The sequence below is a fragment of the Pinus tabuliformis genome, chromosome 2_2 (assembly GCF_031772625.1).
Source record: "Pinus tabuliformis cultivar Carrire ecotype Pingquan chromosome 2_2, CPIR1, whole genome shotgun sequence".
NCBI classification, from domain to species: Eukaryota; Viridiplantae; Streptophyta; class Pinopsida; order Pinales; family Pinaceae; genus Pinus; species Pinus tabuliformis.
The window spans coordinates 502,461,916-502,478,851 of NC_142300.1; the positions used below are offsets into that span (position 1 = coordinate 502,461,916).

General features: G+C 36.2%; 1 protein-coding gene across 1 annotated transcript; it reads right to left on the reverse strand.

Moving 5' to 3' along the window:
- Window positions 1–1,935: 1,935 nt before the first annotated feature.
- Window positions 1,936–5,090, reverse strand: LOC149193560 (uncharacterized). Its single transcript, XM_089407356.1, is given in 2 exon segments — window positions 1,936–3,642; window positions 3,645–5,090. Coding segments are annotated over 2 exon segments (3,144 nt in total). The 5' UTR covers window positions 5,082–5,090.
- Window positions 5,091–16,936: the final 11,846 nt, after the last annotated feature.

A 16,936-nucleotide genomic window follows, 5' to 3' on the forward strand; every position in this document is an offset into this window, starting at 1 on the left:
AAACACAAATTTTTGGAGACCTTATGTACTAGGGTACCATTCTATACTTATGGAGCATGTTGATGATAAGTTAGAATCATCTTCCACAAAATATTGGAATAACATTATGGTTGGGCAATTTCCATCCCTATGATGACAAGAGTGAGTTCAATGACATTATTGTCGCTAATTCTCAATGTTACTGATTATATGTAAAGTGAAAGCCTTTGTGATCTCTAAATATACCACTGAATCTAATTGGACCGAGATTATTTTCAATGCCCCATCAAAAGTTACTTTTAAGAAAGAGGGGACCATGCAAAGGGAATGGTGAGCCAAAGCAAGAAATCAAGGGATGTTGAATGGAGAAGGGAATAATAAGAATGACTTATAAATTTTAAAAAAATGTAATTTTTTTTAGTAGAAATATATTTAAAAAAAATAAAGATTAAAATAAATAAATAAATAAAAATCGTTCAAAAAATTAATTTAAACGTAGACAATGTAATTTAATATCTTAACCATTAACCTTTTTAACATAAAATTTTAAATTAAAAATGTGTCTTAAGATACTTTATGAAATGAATATTTTGAAATTTTATATTTAATTCACTGTAAACTAATTGATTAACAAATGCTTACACTTTTGTCGATATCTTAGAAATTTCAAATTTATAAATAAAATAAATAATTTTCATATATTTTAAAAATAATTTAGAAAAAATATTTAATTCACTAATATTATATTCTTTTATTTATCCACATAATTATTTACTTTTATTTTATATATATATATATATATATATATATATATATATATATATATATATTTATTTATTTATTTATTTATTTTGGGATTTAAAAAAATGTTGAAGTAATTTTTAAATTTTAAGTCAATTAATAAAATTTAAGTTAAAATTAAGTTTTTCATTTAAATATTTTCATGTAATATTTTAAAATTATAAAATTTAGTTTAATAAATTATTGTAATTAGTTAAGTACTTTAAACTTATTTATTAATATAGATAAATAATCTAGTAATAAGTTTTTATCGTTGAAATGGTTTATTAATTAAATGAAAAAATAAAATTTATCAAATTACACATTATATTAATTAATTTTTTAATTTAAAAAAAAAATTAAATTTAAATTAAAAATTAATTGGTTTTATTCATTTTTCAATTATTTAAAATTTTGATAATTATTATTTTATATTTTATAATTGTACTAAATTTATTTTACAAAAAGGAAAGATAACATCAATACATTTTATAATTATATTGGATAAATACTTTAAATAATAATTTAATTTTCATTTTCATTTAAAAAAAGAAAGAAAAGAAAGAAAGATATCATCGATATATTTTATAATCATATTAGATAAATACCTTAAATATAATTTTAATAAGTGAAAATTGTATATATAATTGATAAACATTAATTATTTTTAACCACGGTGATTTTTTTATATATAATTAACCTATATTAAATTAGTTTAGAATAATATTAACGAACAAGTGAGTGCATAATTTATATTATGATATATTTTTTATAAAAAATGAATTTTCATTTATAGTAAATTAATATTAAATGAAATTTGAAATATGTACAAGCTTATTGAATTAAAAAAGGAAGAAAAATTATTAAAAATTGAATTATAATTTATAATAAATTAGTATTAAATCAAATTTAAAATATGTATCAAGATTATTGAATTTAAAAAGAAAAACAATAATAATAATGTCTCAGTAATTCATGATTTCTGAAATAATTTTTTTAAAATAAATGATGTTAAATTTCCTTTTTAAATGATGAAGTACTCTCTCTATTACAACAATATTATGGATGTAACAACATAACTGACTTCTTTATTTCTCATGGCATACTTTGCTATCATCTTAATAGCATATGTTGCTATCATTATAATAATATAATGAGCTAAAACAAACTTTTTAGCTATGTAGGAAAACTATACTCTCCATAAAATCTTCTAGGATTAGGAGATATTTTCCAAAATATACCATTATTCCATAATGTCATGACACTTACCATTCCACCAAATCCAATTCCTATTCCCAACCCTAAGGCAATCAATGAAACATGTTCAGATACATGACTCAACCATCCTTGACCTTCACTAAAGCTACCTTCTTCCTTTTTCTTTCCCATTTGTTTACATGTTGGTAAAGGATTGCCACATAAGCACTTGTTCTTCTGAAATGAAGCCACACTGAAGGTGTCAAACTGTGTTCCTTTTGGAATTCTCCCACAAAGCTTGTTATTTGAAACATCCAAATAAGACAATTCCATTAATTTAGAGAGATCTTGAGGAATTATTCCACTCAAATTGTTTTTGGACAAGTCCAATTGCTCCAGAGTAGATATTTGACTAAGTGATGCAGGTATTTGTCCTTCCAAATGGTTTCCAGATAAATTCAGCAACCGCAAGCTTCTTAGACTTTCCATACTTGAAGGTATTTCTCCAATAATATTATTGCTAGACAAATCAAATATTGTGTTTGTTACCAGCACATATATTAAAGTGTACTCAGCTCCCTTAATGATAATCCTTACATCTTCATATAATGTGTTACCACTAAGTTGAGGCTTGATTTTGAATCCATGTAGTCCTTTAAGATTGGATGGTATTCTCCCATTAAAATTATTGTTGGATAAATCCAACACTTGCAATTGGTGAAGATTTGTAATCCACGAAGGAATAGTACCATTGAATTTATTATAACCCATACTTAAAACTCTCAGGTCAGAAAAAGAAGCAATGTAATGTGGAAGCCCTCCTGTAAATTCATTATTTCTTAAATCCAACAATTGAAGTTGGGTGCAGTTAGCCAAAGATGAAGGCAAAATCCCACTGAACTTATTAGAATGTGCCGAGAAAATTTGTAGAGAATTTGAAAACTGCATTGTCAAATCTCCACTAAGTGAATTCTCTGACAACTTCAATCTCTGTAAAGCAGTGCATTTCTTTAAACTTGATGGTATTGTCCCTGACAACAAATTCTCTGTGAGTATAAGAGCCTTTAAAGCTTTGCAGTTCCCTAAAGATGCAGGAATCTTTCCACTAAGAATGTTTTGGGACAAATCTAAGTACTGCAGTGCCATACATTTACCAATATTTTCAGGGATAGCACCACTGAAATTGTTGGTATTGAGATAAAGTAGTTCAAGCTGGTTCAAATTGGCAATTTCCGCAGGTATGCTACCCGACAGATTATTTATAGCCAGATCCAGGTAGGTTAACTGAGGCAATTTGGTAATGGCTTTAGGTATGCTGCCATTGAACTTATTATCACCGAGATTTAGGTAAACCAATTGACTCAAATTACCTAGAAATGCAGGGATATGACCACTTAGTGAGTTGTGCTGCAAACGAAGCATTTCCAACTTGGCTAGACGACCGAATTCTGTTGGAATAGTCCCTGTCAAGCTGTTGTTATCAAGGGTAATGATTTCAAGGGATTGAAGGTTTCCTATGGCTTTGGGAATTGCACCAGTGAAGTTGTTGTTATAGAGGAAAAGGATTTCAAGCTTGTTCAATTTGGCAATTTCGGCAGGTATACTACCAGTTATATGGTTTGTACCCAGATTTAGGAAGTTTAACTGAGACAATTTAGTTATGGCTTTTGGTAGGCTACCAGTGAACTCATTTCCACCGAGATTAGGACGGTCAACTGACTCAGATTGGCAATTGCTTCAGGGATGTTGCCAGACAAGGTATTACGGGAAAGATCTAGTTTTGTAAGGGGAAGCCGAAATATGTTCATGGGCAGGGGCAGGGGCCCCTGAATTCTGTTGTTTCCCAAAATTAAATCCGTAAGTTGAGTACAATTACCCAGAGCTGCAGGGATATCGCCAGTTAATGAGTTGCCAATCAAGTGCAGAAGTTCCAACTTGGCTAGACGTCCGAATTCTGATGGAATAATTCCTGTCAAGCTGTTGCTATCAAGGGAAATGATTTCAAGGGATTGAAGGTTTCCTATGGCTTTTGGAATTGCACCAGTGAAATTGTTGGTATCGAGGAAAAGGATTTCAAGCTTGTTCAAATTGGCAATTTCCGCAGGTATGCTACCAGTTAGATGGTTTGTACCCAGATTTAGGAAGTTTAACTGAGACAATTTGGTAATGGCTTTCGGTAGGCTACCGGTGAACTCATTTGCACCGAGATTTAGGTCGGTCAACTGACTCAAATTGGCAATTGCTTCAGGGATGTTGCCAGACAAGGTATTACTGGAAAGACCTAGTTTTATAAGGGGAAGCCGAAATATGTTCATGGGCAGGGGCCCCTGAATTCCGTTCTCGTCCAGAATTAAATCCGCAAGCTGAGTACAATTACCCAGAGCTGCAGGGATATCACCACTTAATGAGTTCCCACTCAAGTGCAGATGTTCCAACTTGACTAGACGCCCGAATTCTGATGGAATAATCCCTGTCAAGCTGTTTTCTGAAAGTTCGATCCATTGAAGATGTGTGCAATTATACAATGCTTTTGGAATAAAGCCTTGGAGATGATTAAAGCTGAGGTCAAGAATTCCCAGCGCTTTAAGCTGCCCAAGCTTTGGTGGAATTCTTCCTATGAAATTATTATGAGAAAGATTAAAAATACGCAACAATGAAAGGTTGCCGAGAGACGGAGAAAGGCTACCTTCTAATTGCAGTTCAGGAAGTATGATGGCAACCACTCTTTTAGTTCCTTTTCTGCACCAAATGCCAGTCCAGGAGCATACTTTCTTAGAGTTTTCTGCCGTCCAGTCCAAAAGAGATCCATGTGGATCGGACGTGATCATCTTTCTGAATGAAAGAAGAGCCTCCATGTCCCTTGTATCCATGGATGATGCCAATTCACCTTCCTCCACCAAACCAAAATCACGGGGTTGCAGAGAAGTATTTCCACCAGGGTTGCTCTCGATATGATGACCATCGGAGAAACCATTTTGGAGATGGATATGGGAAGAATAATTTGGCTCCCTTGAGTCACTAATACTAACTGTGGCAGTGACAGGAAAGAGCATTATTGTAGTTGCCATGATCACAAAGCACACAACACAGTTATCCATTTCTCTCTTTCGCTGCCCAACACCCATGCCCTCCTCTCTTTGCTATGCTATATTGTGCCCGACATGCAAAATATAAATACAGATATAGCTCTCACATAAGTTCACTCAAGGCTACTGAGTAAATGGAAAAGCCGTGTGGACTGGGGCATACTTGGTCAACAATGTTGTATTGAGTGGGGCCTAATGTTGAAGATAGTTGCTGCAACATTTCTAATTGGAATTTGGTTGGCGCTGGGTCCGAAGTGGGAGACATTCAAAAGAAACACAACTAGCATGGCCCGATCGAAACAGTGGGTTTTCGCAAATTTTTCAACCTAATAATATAATTTCAAACGAATCAATCGGTGTAGCACGACCAAATCGCCACTTACTACGCCTGACGGATCAAATTTAAAAATGATTATATTCCTTTCATAAACGTATGGCCAATGTAGGCTAGTGTAGACAACTATTCGTTGGCTGAATTCATGAACTCCGACCAAATCCACTCTTACTACGACTCAGAGAGCAACCTTAAAAATGATTATTATATTCCTTTCATAAATATTTGAAAGATAAACACTGGAGTTCTGGTATAGAAATGATGCAATTGGAATCAAAAAAGGATCGGCTATCTGGCTTAGCTTCAGGAAAGTTGAGAAATTCTTTTTGTCAAAACTAAGATGGAGGATCCACTCTGGAAACAGGCTCATCATTGGTCTTGATCCTATCGCTTGTAGTCGCAGCTTCTATCTTCCAGAAGATCTTTTATTTGTCCTACACAGAATCGGTGTTTTCACTTGGGACAAACTCATCTCGGATTGGCTAGGTATTATTCCCATTTGGAAAGATGCTAATGACATTGGTCTACCAGCTGAACTCTCTTCTACTTGGAATGCGGTCAAAGCATCCCTACAAGCAAGCGGGATTATTCGCGGGGGTCTAAATGACCACCTAATTTGGTCCATGTCAAATACTCCTGCGCCAGCCAGTGTTAAAGACATCTACTCCGATATCATCTGCTCAAAGGCTTCGAGCTCTGCCTTTATTTTCCCGATGGCTTTATGGAAAACAGGATGCCCTCCTAGAATGATATTTTTTGCATGGCTGGTATTCAACAACAGAAATCTGACATGGGATAATCTGAGGAAGAGAAATTGGCATGGACCTAGCAGGTGTTCGATGTGCGAGTCAGAAGAGGAGACTAATCTTCACATGTTTTTTCATTGCAACTCCACTCAGGAAATCTGGTATGAGCTTGCCATTTTATTTGATTTTCCTCTTAATGTCTTTGTCTCTGTTCATGCAGCCTTTCAATGGTGGAGTTCTCAATGCGAGTCAAGGCGCCCCCTTCTTATTATCATGATCTGGTGTGCTTGGAGGTGGCGGAACCATAAAATCTTCAGAGATTCCAAGGCTCCATATAAGTCCATTTTGCACTGTATCAGCTCTTTTTTTGACTCTGTTTCAAGCAACAGGCCTAAATCTTCGGGCTAAGCCTGTCTTTGCTCTGTTCTTATGATTATAATGATAAGCATATGTACCCATGAGTTCTGTCCCTTTTCATCTAGATTCATCTGTTCTTTTATCTCTACAGTCTTCTTATTATGCTGTGCTATATGTCATCCATCTTATATGCTTCTTCTCAAAGATGTCTTGATTTGGAGCTGCTCAAGTCATCCTTTTGTATCCAATCATGGTTTTTTATATTGACTTAATATAATCTATGATGCTTTTTCTTCTGAAAAAAAAAAAAAAACTTATGGCCAATGTAGGCTAGTGTAGACAAGTATTTGTTGGCTGAATTAATGGACTCAAACACACCGCCGAAAATATCGTTAAATGTGAAGCCTATATTTCATTTTTTTTTTTACGGTTATTTATTATTTATTATTTATTGACATCATTAAAATTGGACATTATTAATAGTATAGTTTAATTTATCGAAGAAATATATATATATATATATATATATATATATATATATTTTATTGATATTAAGTAAAATAATTTTGATTTTTTGTTATTAAGAATATAATTTTGAATGCATAAATAGATTCAACGCTCTTGAAAACCTTTAGGGTTATTTAGAACATATTTTTGAATGCATAAATAGATTCAACACCCTGGAAAACCCTTAGGGCACTCAAATTTTCGAGATTATACAACTTAAACTCAATTTTTTAAAAACTTCTTCAAATTTTGATTAAAATTAACTAGAATGCATGTCATGAAAAACGTCATTTCATCTGTAAATTAGACTATGCCATTTTTTAATTGCTAATTTGAAGCCTATATCTAAAATTTTACTCTATGTATATGTATATATATGTATTTGATTTTTCCATAAAGCAAAAGTTTTGATTTTTTTATTAAATATAAAGCAGTTTTAATAATAACTTTTACATAGTTAATAATGGAGAATTTGATTTTTCACGTAGCGAGTTATTAGTCCAAGAGGCTTGCCAAAGGAGTGTGGAAGAGATGTTGTAATGCCTTGTTATGTCACGTATGTTAGGCAAACATTTTTCCCTGATAAGATAAAAATAAAATAAACTAACTAAATAAAATTAATAATTTAACATTGATGACTTTTTAGGTAGAGGATGAGGAAATATGTAATGTATTTCTATATATCAATCCAATTATCTTTTTTTTGCTTAAGCAAGAGACGTGCCTTCTCATTCAATAAATCAAGCAAAGTTACAATATTTACACCAAGCCACTATGCAGTGTGGACAGAAACTAAGCCTGCCCCCACAAAAATTGCCTCCCAAACCACAAAAGTATATACCAAAGTAAACCCACGGGAATCCATGACCCCACAAAGCCCCAGAAGCCTCTATGACCCCACTGTCCAAACTTCAAAAGTGAATCAAAGTCTGAGATCCATCGCGCCCTGAGAAGACCCCCTTAAATCACACGAATGATCCCGATCGTTGATCTGCCATCTCCCATCGAACGGCGGAGCAGCAGATCGCGCGACCGAACAGATCGGACTAAAGTGTGCGAAACCTTAAGAATAATACTGACCGTTGATTTACAAGAATCCATCAGATGGTTGAAATGTAATATCGCACAGCCAAAGTGATCCCTTTTTAGCGTGCGATGAGGGTGGTTTTCCAACCCTGTCCTCATCCACGTGTTAAGAGTTAATAGGAATCGCTGCCAGAAGATTAAAACCACCTTCCGAAGGAAAGCGGTGCGATCACACCAAAACTGCGAAACCTTAAGAATAATACTAACCGTTGATTTACAAGAATCCATCAGACGGTTGAAATGTAATATCACACAGCCAAAGTGTTCCCTTTTTAGCATGCGATGAGGGTGGTTTTCCAACCCTGTCCTCATCCACGTGTCAAGAGCTGATAGGAATCGCTGCCCGAAGATTAAAACCACCTTCCGAAGGAAAGCGGTGCGATCGCACCAAAACCGCTTTGGAGGCGGTTTAGTGACCTGCGCCCGAAACTTATGAAAAAAATCCCGCTGACTATTAATCCAACCTTCCTCTCTGCTGAAAGTGAAAACCCTGCTTCTGATTCCGAGGCTGTGCAGGGAAGAAATTCCCCCACCGCGAAATCCAACGGTTGTCCAGAAAATCACCTCGCCCGAGTTAACCATACTGTAATGCGCAAAAAGGGTGGTTTTCCTATCCTCCCTCTACCACTTATGGGAAGTTGTATGGGATCGTTGCATCTTCTCTAAAACCACTTTCCCTTTCCAAGTTGTGCGATCATCAAAAAATCGCTCAGGAAGCGGTTTTTCTCTCCAAGACCCTAAAAAACGCTGATTCCGGCTATCGATGGCATTCCTACCAAGGTTGTTTGTCTTTTTGGCCTGCTCATGCATTCCCTATAGATCAGTGCTAACACTCTTACTCCTACTCAGGTATCTATCACTCTTCAGTGATCGACCCTTCTTCAAGGACCTATAAGCTTGATGCTGAAAACACATGCGAAGGCCTCAAAATTAAGGGCTTGCTTCCAGGGCTCTATGTCTGAAGACTCTAATGTCTTCCTCCTCTTGTTCACTACAAAGAGTTTTTAATCTGCTTTGTCTCAACTCCTGCCATCCTATCAAAACATTGACCTCTGTATTGTTGACCCCCTGATTGGCTAACAGGTCAGCCAGCTTGTTGGCCTTTCTGCGAACATGTTGGAAGCTGACCATGTGCAAGTTCTGTAGATGATTCTGAATTCTCTGGAAAACCCTGATTAACTTCCAGTGTTTGGAGACTTTCTCCGGTGCTGATCCATTATTAATTCTTTTCACTGAGTTAATAACTATCTCTGAATCTGCTTCCACTATCACATTGCAGCAATTCTCCTGACTTAGAAAATCAAGGCATTGCTCCAAAGCCATGAGTTCAGCCATGTTATTGGTAGCTGTACCAAGATGACAATGGAAAATGAAGATAATACTTCCTTTGGCATCCCTCAGTACTCCCCCATACCCAGCCATTCCCGGATTTCCTTTAGCCGCCCCATCAATGTTGAATTTTAGATATCCAGCCGGGGGAGGATGCCAGAACTCCTGCTCCCTGTCCCTTACTATAACCTTTCTGTTGAGACCTTGAGGAGAAAGATCCTGCATCCCTAAAAGTTTGAGAATATTACTTTCCAGATCCAAGGGAGGATTACTATGGTGGCTGCAAACTGTGGAGCCTACAGTCTCCTTAAGTTGTTTCAAAATCGTCTCAAACAGTAGCTGTGGGGGATTTTTCTCCTCCTTGAATATTCTTTTATTCCTCTCCTTCCATACGTTCCATATAATAAAGCTTGGTGTAAGGGTCCATGCTGCGTTGAGAATTTCATGCTCTGAGAAATTACCCCTCCAACTAATGAGGGTCTTGAAGATGCTTCCTCTGTCCCTGTCAGTTTGTTGAAAAATTTTAGCAAAAATGTCCCATAGCCAGGAGGTGAAATGGCAGTTGTTAAGAAGATGTTCCATCATTTCTTCTTGCTCTCCACAGAGAGGGCATCTGGAAGGCCCTAAAACACCTCTCTTCCTAATGTTGTCCCAAGTCAGAATTTTCCTGTGGTAAACCAACCACATGAAGAGTTTGATTTTCATCCATCCCTGGTGCCTCCAAAGTTTTTGCCAGATTTTATCTAGAACCTAGGGATTTAGCCCTAGGAGAATGCCTTTGGCTTCTTTGAGATTAAAGGTGCCCTCTTGATTCTTGCCCCATCTTAGTTGGTCTTGCCCTTCAGAAACTAAGATCTTCCTTTGTTCCACCATTTTTTTTAGTTCCTCTGCTTTACTTTTCAAGAGGATATTATTTCTGCATTCAATATTCTTCCAGATTCTCCATTTCCCTATTGGCTGAGTGTTATCCCAGAAGTCCATGACTTTAATTAAGCCTTGTGAATCTGTCTCCTGTTTAAGCTCGAGGAAGTTCTCTTTTAATAGTATTGGTTCCTGTTGCCATTTATCTTCCCAAAAGAGGGCTTGATTCCCCTCTCTGATTTCCCAGAAACTATTTTCTTGAACTAATTTTCTGTTTTCCCAGGCTTTGTTCCAGATGTGTGATCCCTTAATGTTCCCTGACATTCTTATGAGATCATTAGTTTGCCAGGATATTGCATATTTTTCTTTCCAGATGTTAGCCCATAAAGTCTCTGGATTATGAACCCAGCGCCACCAAAGTTTGGCCCCTAAAGCCTTGTTGAGTATTTCCTGATCGTCCAAACCAAGCCCTCCATGGTCTTTGGGCCTACAAAGTTTCTCCCAAGACACTAAAGCCCATTTCTTCTTATTCTCCTCCTTTCCCCAAATGAAGTTTCTTTGTATATTTCTCAGTTGCTGAAGGACACCTTTCGGAGCTGGGAGGGCAGATAACATAAAAATAGGGATGGCTTGCAGAACAACTTTAGTGAGAACCAACCTGCTTGCAAGATTTAGAGATCTGAAGGTCCATTTGCTGACTTTGTCCTGCAACTTATTCATCAAGGGTTCCCAAATGCTTTTGAGCAATGGTTTATCTGTTAGAGGGATCCCCAAATATTTTGAGGGAAGGGAATCCCTTTGAAAACCCAGAATTCTGGAAATATTCCTTTGGATTGCCAAATTGGTGTTAAAGAAAAAGATTTTTGATTTAGAAAGGTTTACTTCCATACCTGTGGCCATGGTAAAAGCATTCAGAATTTGTTTATAAGCTGTTGCTTCTTTGACAGTAGGGATTCCTTGAAGCATTGTGTCATCTACAAATTGTTGATGAGTAAGAGCTTGACCATTCTCAGAAAGTAGAAGGCCTTTAATCCTGCCTGCAACTTTAGCTTGCTTGATGGCCCTGCCAAGTCCTTCCATCATAAGAATGAAAAGAAAAGGAGAGAGTGGGTCTCCCTGCCTAAGGCCTCTGGAAGGACTGAAAATCTCAGAGGGAGAGCCATTTACCAAAATAGAGAAGCTGGAGGAGGTGACTAGGGCCATTACCCATCTGACCCATTTATGATCAAAACCAAAAGCACCAAGCACCCTTCTCATATATATCCAGTTAACTTTGTCATAAGCTTTGGCTATATCTAATTGCATGATCATACCGGCCTTCTTTTTGCTTTTTAGCGAGTGAACTACCTCATGAGCTTGTATGATGTTGTCTAATATTTGCCTGCCTTCCACATATCCTGATTGTTCCCCTGACACTAGGGTAGGAAGCAGAGGCTTAAGTCTATTTGCCACTACTTTGGATATGATTTTGTAGACCACATTGCACAAAGCAATGGGTCTAAACTTATCCAGAGTTTGAGCATCCTCTTGCTTAGGGATAAGGGAGATAAAGGAGGTATTCAGCACTTTCAAGATGGTATTGTTCACTCTGGAGTCCTCCACCACCTTCAAGATATCCTGTTTAACAATATTCCAGCATGCCTTGAAAAAATCCACATTGAACCCATCTGGGCCTGGTGCTTTTCCATTCTGCATTTCTTTGAGGATATCGTCTACCTCTTTTTCAGAAACTGGTCTATTTAGATTAAAATTATCCTCTCTGGATACCAACTTTGGTATGTTTCTAGTTATCTCCCGAATAAACTGTTCTCTGTACAAATTATTTTCCTGAGTAATGCTTCTGAAGTGCTGAACTAACTCTGCTTCAATATTCTCATGGGATGTGAGAATATCCCCTTCTTTGTTTTTGATAGAAGATATTCTGTTATGCATTCTATTTGCCATTGTTGACCTGTGGAAAAACTTCGTATTCCGCTCCCCTTCCTTCAGCCATTGGACTCTAGATTTTTGTTTCCAGAAGACTTCTTCCTGCTTGCATAGATTGTCCCACTTGTGCTGATATTTATCCACTTGATTGCTTTTGTCTTTATCAAATCCTTCCTTGATTAGAGCTTGATTGAGTTCCTTCATTTTATTTTCAATTGATTTTTTCTCTACAAAAATATTACCAAATTCATTTCTGTTCCAATCTTTTAGTTTGAGTTTGATATGCTTTAATCTCTTATGCAGAAGAAACATTCTTGTTCCTTGAATCTGTAAGTCTTCTGTCCACCAATTTTTGATATTGTTGAAGAAATCTGGGTGGGAGAGCCAGATATTTTCAAACCTGAATGGTCTGTTTCTAAGAATGTCCATACCTTTGATCTCCATTTGGACCGGCCAGTGGTCTGAACCTCCAAAGGGGAGAACTTCAGCTATTATTTCCTTATTTGCCAGCATCAGATTCTCTGAGATCAGGAATCTGTCTAACTTAGAGGCTACTTGGGCTTCACCACCTCTTTTATTATTCCAAGTAAAGAGGCCAGTATTCATTTCAGCTTCTACTAGGTTCATCTTGTCTATAAAGGTTTGAAATTCCAATGATTGTTTACGGAGGATTCTCATTCCTCATTTTTTCTCAGAAAGAGATTTGATTGTATTGAAGTCCCCTCCCATGATCCAAGGTATTCCTATATGTCTGCCCCTGAGATCCTCCAGTGAGTTTAGGAACTTGAGTTTATCATCTATTCTTTGAGGACCATAAACATTGGTTACTAGATAGTAGTGCCTGTCTCCTTCCGGTTGAATGATAACTGATAGATAATTCCTGGTAGCCTCGGCATCTATAACACTTAATTTGTGAGGGTTCCAAAGAGTGAGGATTCCTCCCGCAGTATCCTCTGCTTTGACTTCTAGAAACTCATATCTACTGAGCCATTTACTGTGGATTTGTCTCATTTTTTGAATGGAACTTTTTGTTTCTTGGATAAAGATAATGTCCGGCATTTCTTGTTTCATTCTATTACTGAGAATTCTTTGCTTTCTTTTACTCCCTAGACCTCTAATATTCCAAGAAATAAACTTCATAATTAAAGATTTGTGAAGGAGTAGTTGGCAAGATCTTTCATCTTACCTGATTCTATCATCAACTTGCCACACTCCCGGGGTCACTTTTAGCGCCTTCACTCCTCTGTTTTCCTGTTTATCTGTATTTTTTCCTTTTCCCAATACATTGGATTGTGTTTTCCATAAAAACAACTGTTGTATTTTATTAAGTTCTTCTTGGGGTACCGAATCCACTCCTCCCATGGTACTCTAGAACAATAACCCTTCCAGATCTAGGTTTTCTATGTCCAGTATCTCTTGTAACTCATGGTCTTCTAGGTCCATCTCACTCGGGGTCATATCTTGATCCATCTCAAGTTATGTTTCACTCATAATGGTTTCTGTCTGGTACCCCGTTTTCTGATTTTGGTCACATTCATCTTCTGTTCTCTTTTCTCCAGCCTTTCCTTCTGTTGCTTGATCTTCCTTTGAGGTTTCTTCATCTTCCTCTAGAACTTGGAACTTGTTTTGGCTACCTTTAAGTCCTTCATCTTGATGTTTCTTTGTTCCTTTCTTGCTTCCTTTTCCTCGATAGACCACTTTCTAAAAGTTGTCCGTTTCCTTCATTGTATTTGTTTTGGTGTTGTTTCCTACTTTCCCTTGTGGACAATCTCTAAATAGATGCCCGTGCTCATGACATCTACGGCATCTGAAGGGAATATGCTCGTAGTCTACTGTTTGCACCCAATCTTCATCAAAGGCTTCCAGGATCACTTCATCTGGTAAGGCTCCTGATAGATCCATTTCCACGCATATTCTAGCAAATGATGTGTATTTCCCTCTTCTTGTGGCTTCAGAAATTTTAACAAAAGCAACCTAATTTATTGCCTATGGCCATTAACGATTCATTTTTCTAGTAATCAAGTGGTAAGGAATAAAGTCTTACCCAGACCAGTACATAGGTAAAACTTTCTTGTTCCGGGACAAAATTCATAATCCATGGTCTCATGTAGAGTCCAGCTGCCGCAAAGAAGTAGGGTCCACCTTCGAAGACTTTGTCCTTATCTTCAATATTCGTGAACACCACCGTAAAGAAACCCTTGGACCCAAGATGAAGGTCTATGCTCCCTTTAGGTTTCCAATGATATTTGATCCAAGTCTGTAAAGCTTTTTCAGTGGGCCATAGTCCCATGAACTTACATATAATAGCATATGTCCGCATGTGATCCCTGTATGCCTGCAGGGCAGGATCATTTAAAACAACTCTTGGAGTGATCTCAACTTTGGGTTTGCAGGGTCCCTGTTGTTTCTTGTCTTTAGTGTCCTGTTTTTTGTCTTCTCCCTCCTTGTCATTTGTGCCGTTGATTCCCTCGATGTTGCCTCCTGCTATCTCCTCTTCCATGGTTTTTTTTCCTTCTCCCGAAGTTCCTTTAGTACTTTCTAGAGGTTTCTTACCTCTGCTAGCCATGACTTCCTTGAAGGAGGGAGATGCTCTCCCTCCTCTGCGACCCTCCATGAGTAGCACTGCCTGCAACTCGCGAAAACCCTAGATGTTTGCAATTTGCGCTTGACTCCTCCTCCACTCAATCCTCCAAAAAAGTTGAACGCTATATCAATCCAATTATCACAGCACACTCACTTGATGCAAAAAATATTTAAGTTTTAACATTTTCAACTAGTTTGAGGAAATGTGTGATTGAATATAAGAATATTGTAATGTATTTCTATATATGAATCCAATTATGCACAACACACTCACTTGATGCAAACTATGTAAGTTTTAATCTTTCCAACTTTAGATTTTCTGTAAGCCAATTTTGTTTTCTCAAAGATTCATTTATTTTGATTTGAATTGACATCAATGAATTTTATTTAATGTATGCAGGTTGTTCATGACTATCATACTACCAAGTTGTTCAATAAAAAGTTGTAGCCAAATGAGACTAGAGCTCTCACATGATCACTATAAATTGTACTTATTTACAAAATTTTAATGGTTGCATAAGACTCAAAGTATGTTTTAAAATTTCTATTTCAAAATAAATTCAATGTATTTGGCTTCGAATCTTATGCTTCTAACGTTTAAGAAAAAACCCTTTTGCATGGAAGAAAAATCCCATTTATATAACTATGTAACAACTACATTCAAAGTTGTTTTCTATTGAATGTTTTTTTCGTAAGTTTCATAGGTATTTTTTCTTAACTTGAAAATTTTATGTTTATATATGTACGAGTTTGTTAAAAAACATGAGTGCGTGTGTGAGAAAGTTATTTAACTAGCAATTGCACTAGATGTTGTAAAGGAATGCCATAAGGCAATAACATATGGAGAAAGAGCATAGATGGAGACAAGCATGATATGTTACAATTTGAGTGAGAGAAATAACATGGTGTTAAAAGTAAAGTGAACTCCTCTTTATCTATCCTATTGATTTGAGTTGCAATATGCCAATTGAGGGAATTCTTAGCAATTTCAACATTGTACTTGCAACTTTAGTTTTGTTTTATACCCTTCTACAGAACGAGATAGCCTAGTAATTTGGAAATGGATGGTTGGTGAATGTAGGTATGGATCCTTGATTGAATGTGATGGTTCTCTAGTGTTGATTTTTTTAAGATGCAATGAACCCTTAACTTTCACAATAAGAGCCACAGAAGAGTTTTCGAATTCCACACAGTTTTTAGCATTAATAATATAAATTCAACCAAACTAACATATTTCAAACAAGGAATGAAGTTGTGATCAAGTCCTATATGGTTTTGGAAAAATAGATAGCCATATGATCTAGTACATAAGCCAAATACAACTCATAGTATGCACCAAAACCCCTTATCTCTAAGCCAAAATAGCTTATGTAACAAACCACAACTCCCTACCTTAGGGAGTATTTCTCAAAGCAAGTTCCCTAAAATCAAACAAAAAAGACCCTAAAAACTTTGGCCCAGAAAACAGTGTTACAAAGAATATTCACAATCATTATAAATGATAACCAAGTTAGTCTATTGTATAATCTAGTTATATAATATCAACATTTAGTGAACCTAGTCTAAAAGAACAAATTTCATAAACATTTAGTCAACCTGACCTAAAAGAACAAATTTCAGCCCCATTTGGGCCCACATCCAATTCAATTCATGTATAGTTATATAGAAAAGCTTGAGCTGACAGGTCTCCGTTAAAATTGGGGAGTAGAGTAATGACCTTCATCTTATATCTAACAAGAATTGTAGACGTAATTGAATCTTTTAATCTTAAAATAGTCAACTTGACCTAAAAGAAAAAAATTTAGACCCAATTGGGCCTGCATCCAATTCAATTCATGTATAGTTATATAGAAAAACCTTAGCTGGCGGGTCTCCCTTAAAATTAGGGAGTAGAGTAATGAGCTTCATCCTATATTTCACAAGAATTATAGATGACGTAATTGAATCTTTTAAAATTAAAACAAGGAAAAACTCTAATTAGCAACCAAAAATACTCTAAACAATCTCCTATATGTTGTAGATTCACGTTACAAAAGGAAAAGAAAAAGGATAATAAACTCGCTTGTCCACATACAGGCAATAAATACCCTAGGGGAGTTATGCATATAATAAAGGTCAAAGATAAAATTCCACACATGTTGCAACAACAATATATTATAATCATT